This window comes from Podarcis pityusensis (genome assembly GCF_964106645.2).
Source record: "Podarcis pityusensis genome assembly, chromosome: Z".
Taxonomy (NCBI): Eukaryota; Metazoa; Chordata; class Lepidosauria; order Squamata; family Lacertidae; genus Podarcis; species Podarcis pityusensis.
Window position 1 is genome coordinate 25,358,787 of NC_138044.1, and position 17,782 is coordinate 25,376,568.

At 47.6% G+C, this 17,782-nt stretch overlaps 1 protein-coding gene across 6 annotated transcripts in view; it reads right to left on the reverse strand.

Annotated features, from left to right (window-relative positions):
* Positions 1-2,402, reverse strand: part of TMEM164 (transmembrane protein 164) — a 51,475-nt gene extending 49,073 nt beyond the window's left edge. Inside the window, exons 1-2 of one of the 6 annotated variants that reach the window (XM_080990562.1) lie at positions 2,286-2,402; positions 83-665 (exon numbers count right to left, since the gene is read on the reverse strand). In XM_080990562.1, the coding sequence (XP_080846688.1) occupies positions 83-544 (462 nt within the window). In that variant the 5' untranslated portion in view covers positions 545-665; positions 2,286-2,402. The other 5 variants (XM_080990564.1, XM_080990560.1, XM_080990563.1 and 2 more) reach the window with 5 other exon arrangements.
* Positions 2,403-17,782: the final 15,380 nt, after the last annotated feature.

The window sequence follows — 17,782 nt, forward strand, 5'->3', positions numbered from 1 at the left end:
TATATTTCTAGGAAAATTCTGTTTCCAGTGTGGCTAAACAAAAGGGGTCCAAAGGCTTTTTTTTTTTAACAGTATTCCTCACCTGCATCATCGTAACTACGTGGCAGGGATTCAGCAAGTAGATGACTGTCTTAGAAGCAAACTTGAATCCCACTTCCAATCCGAAAGTGAGGCAGAAGAACACCAGCAACAGGTTCTTCCCTATGCTCTCCTCTTTCTTCCGAGACTGAGCAAGCAGGTCCACCACCTCCTTGGAATGGGTTCGCCTGATCTTCTTCAGGGACACCACCACCTCCAGAACTCCCACGCATAAGAAGATCAGGGTCTCTACCAGGCGCTGTTGCCAGGGGAGGAAGGCAGCACACTCAGGACCCCCGTTGCCTTCAAAGCTTGGGTCCACCCCACCGTACATCCAGTCCAGAAGATTGGAGAAGCTGTAACGACTCATGGCAAACCCCTTCTGTTCCTCTTCTGCTTGGCCGTCCTGGAGTAGGTGGGCGCTTGATGAGATCAAAGCTAATATGCTGTTTGGGTGACGAAACATGAAACAGAGAAGAGTCCTTATCAGCAAGTCCTCTCCCTTCCACTTGTGAGACACAGAAAGGAACTAGACAGGTGATCCTCAGCTCTCACTCTAGGGTGCTCAGGTAAGAAGCTAAACAAACCTGTGGGGAGGATAGGAAGTGAAACACAACTTAATTATCAAACCAGAAAACAGGATAAAGAAAGGACGCATAACAGAACCAAGCTCCCTGCTGTCTCTTCCAGCAGAAGGCCCAGTTAGCAAACTGTTGCTTTATGACCCTAAAAGAGCTTTGGCAACCTGTCACAATCCAGATGTTTTGATCTACAATTATCAGGCCCAGCCAGCAAGGCCTCTGGAGGCCACCCGGTTGGCAAAACCTGCCTGAAAACCCCAGGCACTATGTAACCGGCACACTGTGTACAAACACACACCAGGTATAAACAAACACACAGTGTGCCGGTTACATTGTGTCTGGTTGCCCAGGTTTCTAAAGAAGCATGGCTGGTAGTACCTGGGTATATAAAATAACCACACAAAAACAGCGGTGAGGGATATGTATATATATATATATATATATATATATATATATATATAAAATATACCCATACTCCCTCTCTCTCTCCTGCATAAATGATTTCCGACTCTTATTTTCTATTTGAAATATTTCACAGCCACTCTTCATCCAATGGAATCTGGCGCATCTGCTACAACAGGCACTACAATACACAAAGCAATGCAATAAAACAACATCCTTCACAGTAAATTTGTGGACGGAGAGGCAACAAAAGGCCACAGGAACTAAAAGTAAACAGAGGCAACATTACCTTCTTTTTTTAAAAGAGCCACGGCAGGTTTTGGGGGGGTTTTAACCTCTAACTCGGCACGGCTCCTTTCTCCCTCAACCCGGCTAAGCTCCCCACGCAAAAAAAAAGAAAAAGGCGCTTCGCCAACGCGATGTGGTTGTCGAACGAGATCGTCAGAAACCACAACCCTTGAAGGTAGGCCTGCTCGCTTAATCACCACACTTTCACCAAATTCCCGCGAAAGAGGCAAGCGGAAAGGGGGCGAAGAGAGGGAGGAGGGAGCAAGAGGTGAGCAATTTATTTATTGAATTGAAGAGTTGGAAGGGACCCCTAGGCTCATCTAGTCCATTTATTTCCCTCCCCCTCACTGGCGCCACGCTCCGCCTTCCCCCACTTCCTCACAACACCATTCGCGCGCGCGCGCCCCCCTACCTTCCATGGAAGTCCCCCCGCAACTCTTTCTGTCTCTGGAAGGGGCTAGCTATAATCTCCCCTCCCCGGAAAAAAAAAAGCTGTGCTTTCTGGTCCTCTGTCTCCTCCAGCGAGACTTCCCAGCGACGTGGTGCACCCCTTCCCTCCCAGTACCTCAAGGGAAGGCGGGAGCGAGGGAGGGGGCGGGTCGTGGCGGTACTGCAGGCCCTCCCTCAGCTCTTGCCGGGGCAGGCGCTACATGAGGAAGCCCAACAGCCCAGCTCTGGGTTGCAGACCAGAGGAGGAGGAGAAGGAGGCGCAGCGGCAGCAGAAGTGGCGGCCAGCGCTTATCGGCTCCCCTTCCTCAGGTGTAGCCCGGAACGCATCTGGGGCGCAATCTGCGCTCTGGACGCAGCTGCTGCTGCTACTCTCTGCTCGCCTCTTCCAGGAGAAGACCACCACCACGCCGCCCCCACCACAGCAGCCAGCGAAGCAGCATCACCCCACCGACGTGCTCAACTAAGGCTAAAAAATGGAAGGTGCACCCCGGATTGGTTGCGCGGGTCTTCCCGCTCCGCCTCTTAGAAGGCGGCTCCTGTGTTTCCGCGCTGCTGTTGCTGCCCCCTTTTCTTCTTCCTCCGCCTCGCTTCCACTTGTCGCCTCAGTCAGCCCGTCACTACAGCGTAAGGAAAAAAGGCGGAGAGGCGCGCTTTGCCGCGCTTGCTCCGCGGGCTCGCTTTCTGCCCAATCTTTGCCTCTCCGCTGAGCCACTTGCGAGCGCAAACGCAAACAGTTCCTCTGGAGTGTGTTGTGTTCCACTGCCTTCAGTGGGGCTTAGCTTCTGCTAAATGTGTGTAGGGGACAGCAGCCTCAGTGTTCCTCTATGCTTTCCGCAAAGTGTTTTTTAAAAGAAAAACTAAAAACCTCCCCAGAAACAGCTAGCACCAAACTGGTGGCCCTCTAGATATTGCTAGGCTCCAACTCCGATCGCTTCTGACTGGTCATGCTGGTTGGGGATGGTGGGAGTTGAAGCCCCAAGGACATCTGGTGAGCCACAGGATCCCTTCCCCTGAAACTGCATTTCATGGGAAAGGGTTCTAGCCCAGCCTTCCACCTAACATGCTGGATTTCTAACTGCAGGGCTGGTGAGGGTTTTTGTTTTGTTTTTTTGAAAAGCAGGCGCATACCTAGGGGTTGGCCAGGTTGCCCCCTACCAAAAGTGCAGGCCAAGGATGTGTGTGCAAAAATTACTCCTGTCCACTCTGGCTCAGAGTGCCAATGGTACGAGGGATGCGGGGGGAGGGGGCGCTGATACAGCTCCTTGCCAAGGGCACAAGGGAGCCTAGAATTTCATCACATCAGCCCTCCCTCTGCACATAGGAACCTAGCATGTACAGTGCTTAGAAATGCAGGTGACTAAGTGGTATATAAATGTCTTGAATAAATAATTAAATTACCAGCATAACAGGGGGAGGGATAGCCGCCTTTCTTTCAGCAAGGCAGAGAGGGGAATCTTCATAATCTGTGCAGCCCAGGAACTCCATACACACTGCCAAGGTATGTGCCCCAGGGAGGTCACTTATGTACTGCTAATGCAGTGTTTTGGTTTCACTCCAGGAGGCACACCCTCCATTGTCTCTGTGACAGACAAGTGCCAACAACTCTCCACTCCTGCCTTGGGTGGGGCATATGAGTAAGAACCTCTAAGGAAGAAGAGCACAGGATCTGGACTACTTATGCAGGCAGGTAGCTAGCCCACTGGGCCACAAACAGCTTTTTTCTTTTATTGCTGTAGGAGGCGGTAATCTCAGCCCCAAAGTTTTGAGATTTAGCCACAACTCAAGCTTGCCTGCTAAGCCTCCTTCTAAAAGTTCTTAGCTCCATAGTAGAAAGGAAAAGCAACAGACTTGCCAGTAGATTAAAAAAAAGGGTGTAGAGGCTGGATGGCTTAAATCTCCCTACCCTACATTTACACAACCAACAGCTACAGAAACTCCCAGTGATACCAGTGAGGCCTGCAGCCTAGGAAGAGTTCCAAGGACTAGTTGATGGGCCATCTTCAAGCAGAGGTTTTCCACCCCGACACACAGGACCTAACCTAGCACAGTTGCATGGTCAACAGTGTACTTTAAATCCTGCGGAGAAGAGCTTAGACTTAGCATCAAGATAACTGGAAACCTAATATAATGGTCATTAGGAGGCTCAGAAAGAAGGTATCCACAGAGAAAACATCCGTAGTGATAAACAATATTGTTTTATCACAACAGAGCGACTTTGCAGCATCAGATATCACTAATGATATGAATAACACTTGAGGCAGGCTCTGTGTATCCAGTCTTGTACTACAGTGAAAGGCTGGCTGCTATTTCAGCTAAATACAAAAGATGGCACATGTTCCAGCTATCACTTTTCGCCAGGAATGGCCCCTATTTTCATGTATCTTTCTCTATTGAATTGCCGCCCCAGTGCCACGGTCACTGAGCTACATTCACATCTGAGCCTTCAGCTGAGTACACCCTTGCAGCCTTCTTAGAACCAAATGGGCACCCCTACACCCAAATCTGGATTTTTCCACCATATCATTCTTGAGGTCAAGGTGGCAAAGAGGAGAAATGTGAATCAAGGCACAGCTGGGGTTGCAGTGGAATGGATTATCAAGGGGGCTGTGGTGGGAAGATATGCATGAGACACTTCAGGCTGCCTTTGGAAGTCCTGCAATTTCTAAATTGTATGGGGTTCCTTGCAAGGCCCCCTGCTTCTTCCTCAAAGGTGATCTCCAGAACATCCGGGTTGTGTGGGATCCTAGCAGAAATTAAGGAAGAGCCACAGTGCATAACTGTTATTAGAGTAATTGCAACAAAGGACAACTGGCTGGGGGCAAAACCAGAGATGGATGGCTCTGCCTACTGTTGCTTCTTGCTCCACCTACCATTGGCCACCCGGCCATCCAGTGGCACCAACTGCTATTACTCTTTTGCAGGCTAGGTTTTCTTTCAGACTACCGGTATTAATCTTTGTGAGCTTATTTTTCAAGGATGGTGTTCTTGCCACAGTACTCTGCTAAGGAATTATTACTCTTAAAGACTTGTGGAGCTGCTTGCAGTTTAACAAAACCACTCCCGACTCTTGCTGCTACATTCAGAGCCAAGTTGCTGTTCCCTATTTGCAAAGCTTTTCTCCTCATTGGTTAATCTGCAACCTTCCTATGAACCTGAGTAAACATCCATATCTTGTGTTAACAGCAGAATAGATCTCCGAAGGCAATAGATTCCCTGGATATGAGATACTTTAACTCTTCACTTTTCCTTTTATTTGACCTCAAATGGCCTCTCTTCATCCTGTTGGCTTTCTGAAATGGTGGCAGTGCAATTGGTGATTAAGAGCAAGTAGGCACATTCATTTTAATATCATCCATTGAACCCAGAAGGCTTTAGAGGAAGTCCAGTGGCATTTCCTAAAGGTGACACACTGTTGTTGTTGTTGCTGTTGCTGTTGCTGTTGCTGTTGCTGCTGCTGCTGCTGCTGCTGCTGCTGCTGCTGCTGCTGTTGGCATCTGTATGTCTCAAGAAAAAATGGAGTGCACCTCCAGGGGTGAAGTCAAACTGCTGTGTTAGCAGCACCTAAGTGGCCTTTCTGGGGCACAAGCCAAGGAAGGGTGTATGGAGGTTCTGGGCTATCTAGATGACAAAACACACACCCTTCAGCCTTGCTAATGTGGTCCGAAGGAAAACAGGGCAATACATTTGGCACCAGCTTGGCTGCAGGGGTTGCTTGAAAGAGGCCTACAAGCCTGCAAGGCACCATCCAACCACCCTAACCCTTTTCTTCTCCCAAAGATATCCTGCAGAGCAGTCGAGGCTTAGGGGCAGAGATGGGCTATCTTCCCAGGTTGATGAGCCCCATCTGCAACTCACTTCACTCTACAGCAGGCATGTCCAAAGTCCATTTTGGGTGCCTAATCTGGCCCATGGGTCGGTTTAATCCAGCCCCTGTGGCAGTTTATTTCCTGGGGTAAAATCCTAAAAGCTCAACAACTTCAATCTTTGGGGTAAAATCATAAAAAAAAGCTGAACAACTTCAATCCTAAAAAAGTCAACAACTTTGGTCGGCCCTTTGGTTGGCCCCCACGGCCCTTCACATCATCAAATATCTAGCCCTCTTTGAAAAAAGTTTGGACACCACTGCTCTACGGCATGTGCAGAAACTTCCTCCTTGACCGTTGGACCCACTATTGGTCTCACTTTCTCATGGTGCCGGAGCCTGTCTTTGCATGCAGAGGAAGTCCCTAACTCGCCAAGAGTTTGAGACCCATTAGCCACCCTCACCTGGTTTGGGTGGCCCGTTGAAGTTGTTTCCTGGGGTGTGGCTGCTATTGCATGCTGACAGCTTCTAGGAGACACAGGTGAGAACTGAGTGCAGGGTGGGGACCAAAGATGGACCAACTACCCCAAAAGAAGCAAGACATGTCCCCTATCAGAGGTACCACCCCTCCCCTAACACCTCATACAGCTAAAACGCTTTAGAGGAAGTCCATATGCATTTCTTAAAGGTGACACAGTACTTGCCATGGAATCATCCTGCCAAAATCAGGATGGCTCCCCAAGTAAAGCCCTTTTCAACAGTGTGCTTAGGAATGTCACTGCACTGCAGGGACCAAGCATGGTCTGAGGGCCAACAAATCAGAGGTTAAGCAGGCCTGAATATGGTCTGTGCCGTTGAGTTCCATCATGGAAAGATGTGGAATATAAATGTAGTAAGAATGTTGTTGTTTGTTTAGTCATGTCTGACTCTTCGTGACTCTATGGACTAGAGCACGCCAGGCACTCCTGTCTTCCACTGCCTCCCGCAGTTTGGTCAAACTCATGCTGGTAGCTTCAAGAACACTATCCAACCATCTCTTCCTCTGTCGTCCCCTTCTCCTTGTGCCCTCCATCTTTCCCAACATCAGGGTCTTTTCCAGGGAGTCTTCTCTTCTCATGAGATGGCCAAAGTATTGGAGCCTCAGCTTCATGATCTGGCCTTCCAGTGAGCACTCAGGGCTGATTTCCTTAAGAATGGATAGGTTTGATCTTCTTGCATTCCCTGGGACTCTCAAGAGTCTCCTCCAGCACCATAATTCAAAAGCATCAATTCTTCAGTGATCAGCCTTCTTTATGGTCCAGCTCTCACTTCTATACATCACTACTGGGAAAACCATAGCTTTAACTTTATGGACCTTTGTTGGCAAGGTGATGTTTCTGAAAGATGTGGAATATAAATGTAGTAAGAATACAAATTTTCAAAATATCTAAATTATATACTGAAGGTGGTATAACAGAAAAAGTATAGCTTGAATGGAAGCTAAGGGCTACAACCAACATGCCCTCAATCAAGGTTTCAGCAAATTGTCACTGTTAAAGTCTGTTTTCAAACATGAAACTTTTCAGGTAATGCTGTGTCACAGGAACACACCCACACATTAGCTAATTGTAGTTTGTGCACACAGAGGCCTCCTGCTAGGATGGTTCCATCTTCTCTTTCCTCTGTTATCTCCCCTGCACCAGAATGCATGCTTGTCTGGGCCAGGAGACCTATCTTAGGCCACATCTGCACCTTATGTTTAAATCAGGAGCATGCCACCTTAACAGCAATGGCTTCCCCCAAAGAATCCTGGGAACTGGAGTTTGTTAGAGGTGTTGAGAGTGATTAGGAGATCCCCTGTTCCTCTCACAGAGCTACAATTCCCAGAATGGTTTAACAATCAGCTAGCGAATTCTGAGCAGGTGGAGCTGGGCCTCCAGGAGACCTGATAGAGTGAGCCCTACTTCTTATGAGAGCCAGTGTGGTGTAGTGGTTAAGGGCAGTGAAATCATAATCTGATGAACCGGGTTCGTGTCTCCGCTCCTCCACATGCAGCTGCTGGGTGACCTTGGGCTGGTCACACTTCTCTGAAGTCTCTCAGCCCCACTCACCTCACAGGGTGTTTGTTGCGGGGGGGAAGGGAAAGGAGACTGTTAGCTGCTTTGAGACTCCTTTGGGTAGTGATAAAGCGGGATATCAAATCCAAACTCCTCCTCCTCCTCCTCCTCCTCCTCCTCTTCTTCTTCTTCTTCTTCTTCTTCTTCTTCTTCTTCTTCTTCTTCTTCTTCTTCTACCACTACTATCTCCCATTGAGTCAGTCTGGAGGAATGGCTGCCCCAGGTGACAGACAAATGAGGGGAGAGGTGGCCTGATGAAGCTGGCCTGCCACAGCACAGCCGATGGAGTGAACTCTGCTTCTCAGCTCTTCCACTGATGGAGGCGGATGTAATTAGGAAAATAAACAAATACTTAGTTAGAAATATAAGATGACAAATGGAATTTGACAAATCTATGCAGCTCAGTGCCTGGCGTGCATTTAGGGTCACGAAGAGTCAGACACAACTAAACAACAACAACATGCAGCACAGTGGAGCTGGGCGGGACCTGCAAGGGTGAACATCACCTTTCATGGGCCCTATTCTTTAAGCGCCACAGCCCCTCTCTGCCCAGAGACAGAGCAGCCATGGCTGGGGGCCTTGAGTGCTACAGCCCCTCTCCACCCCTCGGGTCAGACTTGACCCAAGGATGGAGCAGCCGTGGCCGGGTGCCTACAGCCAGCAGCCTCCTTCCTCTGTGGAGGAGCTGCATGTGGTGGTGCCCAGTTGAGGAGAGGGGTGGCAGCTCTCTGCCACCAACTCTCCAGTCCAAGGAAGCTCTCACATGTCAGAGACAGGCTCTGATGGGAGCCTGTTGTGGGGAGGGCGCCTGGTTGCCCCCTCCAGAAAATGCGCCCAGTGGATTGCGGGCTGAGTGGGTCTGGCTGGTTTGGGGAGTGTCATGCATGTGATGTCATGCACACGTGATATGTCCCCTCCCCCCTCAATGTTGGGCACAACTCGGCTCCCCTGCTTGGGGAAGAGGAAAAGGCCCAACATTATCATGTACTTTTGTGAAGTTTGTAGCTAATGAAAGGTAAAGGACGCCTGGACCCCTTTTACTGTAGTTAATAGCAACAGCTGGGGAGAGAACATCATAATCTCAGGTCTGTGGGTGTACCTCTGGTGATTTATTTGTCTGGTTTGTTTATTATTAAAAATATGTACAGACCAAACTTCATCTGCACTGATACCAGGCACACCATGCAACTGTTGGAATTTTTATTAGCACAAGGGCTTGCATTCCCCTGTAGGAATGACACCCACCCCACCCCACCCGGAACTGCATGCCAATGGTGCATGGTGCTCAGAGGCAGAGGGGAGGGTAGCAGATAATGTGGCTCTTATCTTTGTACTGTAGGCTCTATTCCAGCTATGCAAAAGCCAGAGGTTTCTATGCCTGCTCTCAGATATTTCAGTCCACTTAAGATGCATTATCACAGTTAAAGGAAACATTCCAACAAAGGCAAAAGGCACTTGAAATGTGGAGTACAGCTGGAGAGGAGCATGATCTGGGGAAATATGAGGGTAAGTTGCACTTGGCTTGTGGGCTGGAGGTTCCCCGCCCCTGTCATAGAACCCAAGGGTTATATCCAACCTTAGCTGGATTAGCTTGGCTCCTGCTAGTCCTCTTCACATGCTCTGCTTGCTTTTGCAGCACTGCCCCTCATGCCAGGTGAATACTGCACTCATAACCCCCTCTTGCCCATCTGGAGAACGAAGCCCTCCTCTGCCAGCTGGGGGTGATGGGGCAAGCCTGGAGACTTCAGGTCAGCTCAGGGGGCGGGGGTCTGGCAACACTAGTTGCGGTGTAGTGGTTAAGAGTGCCAGTGTGGTGTAGTGGTTAAGAGCGATAGACTCGTAATCTGGGGAACCAGGTTCGGGTCTGCGCTCCTTCACATGCAGCTGCTGGGTGACCTTGGGCCAGTCACACTTCTCTGAAGTCTCTCAGCCCCACTCACCTCACAGAGTGTTTGTTGTGGGGGAGGAAGGGAAAGGAGAATGTTAGCCGCTTTGAGACTCCTTCAGGTAGTGATAAAGCGGGATATCAAATCCAAACTCCTCTTCCTCTTCTAATTCCCAGCAGCCCTTGAGAAACTACAGTGTCTAGAATTCTTTGTCTTTCTGTGAGCAAGGTGCCTTTTTTCAGCTGATGGAGGTCATGCTTGCCCCATTTTTGTCCTAGTCTCAATATGTATTGCATCTGAACTTGTGTGTGTGCGCGCGCGTGTATATGAAGTTGTTTAACTGATTAAATAATTAAATTCACATACCACCTTTCATCCGAGGGTCACAGGGTGGTTTACAGTATAAGAATACAAGAATACACAACTTAACAACAAACAGAACAATAACCTGCATTGTTCATTGGTCTGATGAATAAAATAGCATTATATATGTTCTTTGTTAAATCAGTTTGAGATATTTTATAGGAAGCAATTCATAAATGGAATGGAAAAAAAATTATGGTGCTGTCCTTTTTTTTCTTCTCTTTTAGAGGTAGCAACTATTTGTGCCACACTACTCCCCAGGACAGGGACGTGGGTGGTGCTGTGGGTTAAACCACAGAGCCTAGGACTTGCCAATCAGAAGGTCGGTGTTTTGAATCCCCACGACGGGGTGAGCTCCCGTTGCTCGGTCCCAGCTCCTGCCAACCTAGCAGTTCGAAAGCATGTCAAAGTGCAAATAGATAAACAGGTACCGCTCCAGCGGGAAGATAAATGGTGTTTCCGTGCGCTGCTCTGGTTCGCCAGAAGCCACTTAGTCATGCTGGCCACATGACCCAGAAGCTGTACGCCGACTCCCTCGGCCAATAAAGCGAGATGAGCGCCGCAACCCCGGAGCCGGTCACTACTGGACTTAATAGTCGGGGTCCCTTTACCTTTACTACTCCCCAGGACAGTCATCTTCTGACTAGCATCCATGGCATTTTCTCATAACTCCAATGGTGACTGCCCCTTCTCCAAAAAAAATATTGTTTTGAGTCAGACCATTGGTCCATTGAGTTCACTGCAGTATATACGGCTTTATCTGTGATGTAAATGCCATACCCTCCAAGTGCCCCTTTTTTCCCAGGGACAGTCCTGGAATTACAAAAGCCACCCCGGCTTCTGAATTGATCCCAAAATGTCCCTATTTCTCCTGCCAGTGCTGCCGCCGCCAAGCCTAGGGAAGAGGATGAGCCGGCACTTGTCCTGAGCAGCAGCAGCGGCAGTGGTGACTGTGAGAGAACACCCTGTTACTTCTCCATAGCTTCTCCATGGCCACCTCTCCTGACCTCAGCTCATAGTGGCTGCTCACATGATGCGTTGGCTCTTAGACACAGGTAGAGAAAAGGGCAGCCCTGGGTGGGAAGGAAGGGGGAATGGAGTGGAGTGCATGGAATCTTGATTTTAATTTTATTGGTGTATCCATGTTTAATCTTGCCCCTTTTTGCAGGGGTAAGATCATGGAATGAGATCACAGCACCCAAAACAGCTGTTGTGCCCTTGTGTGAAAAAATAGGATGTCCTGGTTTTCCCAAGACAGGGGCAGGGAACCTCCAGCCCTCAAGCCAAGTGCATCTTACCCTCATATTTCCCCAGATAATGCTCCTCTCCAGCTGTACTCCACATTTCAAGTGCCTTTTGCCTTTATTGAAATGTTTCCTTTAACTGTGTTAATGCATCTTAAGTGGACTGAAATATTCAATGAGTGAATGGTCCACTTAGCGTTTCACATAGGATTTCTTAGGTTACTATGACCAGGTTCAACCCTGAAATCTCCAGCCAAGGGTGAGAAAGATTCCTGTCTGAAAACCCTGGAGAACCACTGCCAGTCAGTGCAAATAGGCCAGGAGTATGGGGAATGTTTTTTCTGCTGTGGACTGCACTTCTTGGAGTGGGGGTAATTTTTCATGGGTGCATACTGGTAGTGGGTGAGCCCAAAGTCACTGCAGACAGTAAACTAACAGAATCCCTAATCTATTTCAATTGTGCCGCTCTAGTCTTCCCCACAACAAAAATAGAGCCGGGGGGGTGGAATTCTATAGACCACCCCCAACCCTCAAGTGTGCCCTGATTCTGCACTGAGTACCAGCTGGTCACAACTGGGTGAAATCAACTCCACTCGGCTCACTTAGCCAGCTCTTAGTGATACAGACCAGATCATCTTCCACAATCTGATAATGGATGTAAAGGTAAAGGTAAAGGGACCCCTGACCATTAGGTCCAGTCATGGCCGACTCTGGGGTTGCGGCACTCATCTCGCTTTATTGGCTGAGGGAGCCGGGTCATGTGGCTGAGGGAGCCGGGTCATCCAGAGCAGCACACAGAAACACCGTTTACCTTCCCGCCGGAGCGGTACCTATTTATCTACTTGCACTTTGATGTGCTTTCGAACTGCTACGTGGGCAGGAGCAGGGACCGAGCAACGGGAGCTCACCCTGTTGCAGGGATTCGAACCACCGACCTTCTGATCGGCAAGTCCTAGGCTCTGTGGTTTAACCCACAGCACCACTCGCGTCCCCTGATAATGGATGAGAGAGGTCTTATTCAGAGCCGCCCTGGCATTCAGTAACAGCAGACTTGAGGCCTGGCTGACAGGACAATCACATTGGAGGAGGGGCTGGCACATGGCACAGTTACTAACTGTGCCCCTTACCTGAGCTGCCCTACCTCACACATCATACTTCCTCCTACACAGAGCCACTGCAATTGGCAGCCTCCTGCTGTCCAAACGCATGTCCCTTCCCTCAATACAAACAAACGGGGGGGGGGGAACCCTCACACAAATTAAAAACTATTAAAACAATTGTAGCACATTCCCATATTCTGCATTGTTAGATCACGGGGAAGTGGGGTATGGGAATGATACCGGTCCCATCCTACTACTTGCCTGCTCAAAGGATTCTTAAGTGGACACACAGTTCTCCTGCATGCGATGCCAATCAAGAATTCTATGCCAATGCTTCCCCTTTGAAGGGTAGTACTTGGCCCTTTGAAGTGTGGCTTTGAATAGCTGCTGTTATAACACTAAGAACAGTTTTGCAATGCTGCGGTCTGCAGACAATCCTTTATTCAGAAGGCCTGTATTTGTCACCCTTGTTCATAGCATCCAGTTCTGGTTATTTAGGGAGTCTTCAGAGGGCTCTTTAGACACAGAACAATTTTCTTGGGTCCTGCATTACAGTAACAAATTTTAATCAGCATGGGGTAAAAGGTGTACTGGTGCACTTCTTCTTTTTTTAAGGGGTGGGGTAGGGTTCAGAACTTGCAAGACATAAAAGGGTTTTTGAATGTTCATGTTGCATCACTACTTGAGATTTGAATGTGAAGCCCAAGGCATTGATCCAACACACATTTCCCCTAACTATGAAGCCTTTTGACTGGGGCTGACATTATGCTAGAGTTTAAACACTCTGCAGAGGCTCCTTTTTGTGTGCCAGTTTATATTTCTAGCCCGCAAATCACCATCTGGAGAGTGGGTTACCCCTGGAAATATGAAAGTCAGTGATCTCTCACCAAGAAAGTTGGAAACAAAATGTCAGGGTCACAACATCATCTTTGCACTCCTGACAAAATGCAACTAGTAGAAGCCAAGAATGGACAGCACTGGGAGTATGTCAGGGAGAAGCAGAATTAATCTAATTACTAAACTTTCTTAGTCTCCACTTGCAATTTCTAAACCGGCATAACAGTATGGTACATTAGTAAAGCATTATGTGTGCATGGTGGTTAAAGTGTGTGTTAATATTGGTTTCTCCCTATTATTAATAGTTCATTCATGAGATGGCTTTGCTCACCAGTTTCTTCTGTATGCAAGGGTAAGCATTCAGTCTTAGAAGCCAGATGGGTGCAAGCAAAGTTGCGCCATAAATCTCCATCACTTTCTGTCAATTTATTTTTGGGGATCTAATTTAGCAGGAATATTCTGCCAGAGAGTGCAGAATAAGCTGTCAGCTTTGAGTGCATAAAGTAGAAGCATATAAATAAAAGGCGCACTGTGGTTTCATGATTTTTAATCTGAACAGCTGCATGTTTTAATTACAATGTAGCAAGTGGAATGGCTTAGATCACATATCTGCCAGCTTTCAGGGCAATTACTTGTGCCGTTTCTCTTTTTTTGCAGCAGCTGGTTTTCTTTTTTCACAAGGCAAAATAAAAATAAAAATTAGAAATTAGAAACACTTGCCTGTGGGAGACGAAGGTGGGTGAAAAGCAGGAGTGAGAAATGGAAGAATATCTGTTAGATTTAGGTTCCACCCCCCCCCAGCCCCAGATATAAAAAGCTCAAAGCCTTGATTTGCTCTGCAGTGAATCTGTTCTATCCATGTTAGATCAAAGGAGCCCCGTTTACCTCTCAAGGTGATGTTGAATCAAGAGACCTTTTGACAACATCCGGTCCAGAAGAAAAGGTGGATAGGAAGAGGCCTGGCAAATGAACTTAACAAATGCCCTGAATGTGTCACCAAAGTATCATCGCTTTGCTGAGAGAATATAATAGGATTTGAAATGAAGCTTCTGCTGCAAGAGATACTGTCAGAAATGTTTTCTTGTATGCAAGTTAAAGAGACTGCTTCTGCTGTGGGTCCCAGTTAGTTTTCCTGTGGATTCCTTGACTACTGTCCTGCAACAGCCTATACAGTCATACCTCGGGTTAAATTTGCTTCAAGTTGAACGTGTTCGAGTTGCGCTCCGCGGCAACCCGGAAGTAACAGAGCGCGTTACTTCCAGGTTTCACCGCTTGCGCAGACGCTCAAAATGATGTCACGTGCATGTGCAGAAGCAGCGAAAAGCGACGCGTGCGTGCGCAGACGTGCTGTCGCTAGATACGTTTACCTCTAGATGCGAACAGGGCTCCGGAACAGATCCCGTTCGTATCTAGAGGTACCACTGTAAAGGCAACAGCTTGGACCCTGGGGGAAGTGGGAGAAGAAGGGGGGTGTGGGGGATGCGGTCTGCCCCAGGTATCATCACTGAGGGGTGTGTGACTGACAAAATGAGTTTGTTTTTTTAAATCGGCTCACAAAATTTTTTGGAGTGATATGGTGACTTAGGCTCCTGCAGGACTGTGCTATCTAAAATGGCAGCGTGGGACTTGCGTCTGCCTACTGCCTCTTCTCAGCTGCCCTACAGCTGAGGGGGAGGCAGCGGAGAGGCTCACCCCGCCCCACGGGCAGCTCGTCCCACCCCCAGCTGCAGGACATGCCCCCACACCAGGCACCCAAGTGGCTAGCTACGCTGCTGCCTGGGGGAGAAGATGGTGAAGGGGTAAGGCACGAATTCCCCTCCATCTGCACTTTCACCCTTGCCCTCACCTTTTCCCATCTACCTCTTTGACTCCTTACCCCAATCTCCAAATGCATACAGATCACATACAGCATATGCTGAGATAAGTTTAACTTCACAATCCAAAGGTGACCTAGATATACATAGGACTCACAGATAAAAGAAATGTTACAGATAGGTAGCCGTGTTGGTCTGCCATAGTCAAAATAAAAAAAATCCTTCCAGTAGCACCTTTAAGACCAACTAAGTTAGTTCTTGGTATGAGCTTTCGTGTGCAAGCACACTTCTTCAGATACACTGAAACAGAAGTTGCCAGATCCTTCTATATAGTGAGAAGGTGGGGAGGGGTATTACTCAGAAGGGTGGTGGGAATGGGAGATTGGCAGATAGCTGAGATGAGCCTGCTGACGACTCTTAACGACTGTAATAGGTCTTACAGGAAAAGGCAAGGGGTGAGAAGGTGAGAAATGGCTTAGTCATGTATAATGGGATAAGAACAAAGACTATAATGGGATAAGGTTTGAACAAAGACATTGGATTCTTATCCCATTATACATGACTAAGCCATTTCTCACCTTCTCACCCCTTGCCTTTTCCTGTAAGACCTATTACAGTCGTTAAGAGTCGTCAGCAGGCTCATCTCAGCTATCTGCCAATCTCCCATTCCCACCACCCTTCTGAGTAATACCCCTCCCCACCTTCTCACTATATAGAAGGATCTGGCAACTTCTGTTTCAGTGTATCTGAAGAAGTGTGCTTGCACACGAAAGCTCATACCAAGAACTAACTTAGTTGGTCTTAAAGGTGCTACTGGAAGGATTTTTTTTATTTAGATAAAAGAAATGACATATTAGAAACATTAACTGATCACATACTGATCACATGTTAGGGGAAGAGATGAATAGAAGTGCTGATGCACAGTTTTCACATTTCCTTGATTGCCAATTACTGGCAGTTGCAAGTTTAATGGCAAGATGTCTGCAGTGGGCTGTGAATGAATGCCAAGTGTATAAATAAGTTCTTTGTTTCGTACAAAAATCTATATTTCGGAAGAACATCAGTCTTCCACATGTTGCAATCCTTTTAATATATATATATATTTCTTTTCAGGGTAGGTAAGCCGATCAGAGTAGCTTCACAGTCAGCTAACACTGTTCACACTTCATTAGCTCCTCTGATGATTTTGACACTCTGAAGTTTACGTAAGTGCTGTTCTCAGAAGAGAAACACTGAGTTGGGGGCAGGGTTCCTTTCCCAGACCCTCCAAGTGTCCCTATTTTCCAGGGACATCCCTGATTTAGAGAGCCATCCCAATTTGTGATTTGATTCCAGTCCCACTTTTCCTTAGGACACCCCTATTTTCATTGGTAAAATGTTGGAGGGTATGGAGTTATCTGACCCACAAGCCATCAGAAGGCAATCCTATATAGGGAAGTTTTTTAAAAAAAATGTTTAATGTCTTATTATGTTTTTATATATGTTGGAAGCTACCCAGAGTGCTGGGGCAACCCAGTAAGTGGCATGGGATATAAACAGTAAAATTATCATTATGGAATGGGACATCCCTATTTTCATCAGTGAAATGTTGGAGGCTATGCTTTGCTTTCCACCAGTCCTTGTTATTTTTTTCAAACTATAGGAATCTCGGAAGAGAAAATGCAGAGCTTGACGGCCTTTAGACTCTCCTAGCAATGTGACTCTTTTAGAGTGTGAACACACTGTTGGGCAGTGCGCATTTGGTGGGGGGCAGGGCATCTTTCCAGTATGCTATACACATGATGTCACCCCCATGCTTCCCTGGGAGGCGCTGGAACAAACCAGAGGGGCAGTAATAGCCTCAGGTGTAATTGGGGGGCATTGAATAAAAATAAGGGGACGGTGTAAACATAAAGAAGAGAAGAAAAAATTGAAACACTATTCGTACATGTTTCATCTGTCATGTAATGATGCTTCCTGTCAGGTTGGGGCCCGTTGCGGGATGGCGACAATTCCTCCCCTGGATCTGGCAGTTGTGCTAGATGCAGGGGGTTTTCATGGGCTTGGGTGAACCCTTTTCAGCTTCATCCAGGCCCAGGAAGTAGATCACAGCTTGCCTGCCTATTTGGCCAATGGCAGGCGGCCCGCAGGGGCCAGCCCTGCCCCTGGGACAGATCGGACTGAGCCAGCAGGCTTCACTCCAGTCCACCCCATGGGTTTTTAATCCCAGGGCCTAGTTCACCTCCTCATCCAGTTGGAGGTAGACATATAGATAAATAAAAGAATGAAAATTGGTCATCGCATCTTTCTGTTTGTTCACTTAAAGAAGCTAGATTTCCAGGGGAGCGCTGAGTATTTTTTTCCCCCTGGAAAGTGGGTAGTAGGCTAAATAAGTTTGGGAACCACTGCCAAAATATAAAATGCATTCTGTTGGAATTGTTATAATCTGTTTTGTGCCAAGAATGCTTGCTGCCCACATGTGCACACCAGTAGTGCTTTCTTGGGTTTCAAAGGGGAGGCATGTACACATCTGTCGAAGAAAAAGCATCAGCTGTCTGTGTTTTATTCCAGTGGTAGGCAGCCTATGGTCCTCCAAGCCTATGGGGACTTCAGTTCCCATCAGCCCCAGCCAGCGTGATCAATAGTCAAGAAGATTGGTGTACCCAAGGTCAGCCCAATTTGGGTAGGAGTTACGCAGTCTGTCTGTGTGTATCTTTCTATCATTATACATACATATGAACATTTTCATAGTCGTTTGCTTGTTTTGAAAACCACTCGGGGAATATTATTGAAGGGTAGATTAAAAAGACATGCAGTACAGTAGATAAATAAATATATTCGTTTAAGGCTGCATCCCTAATA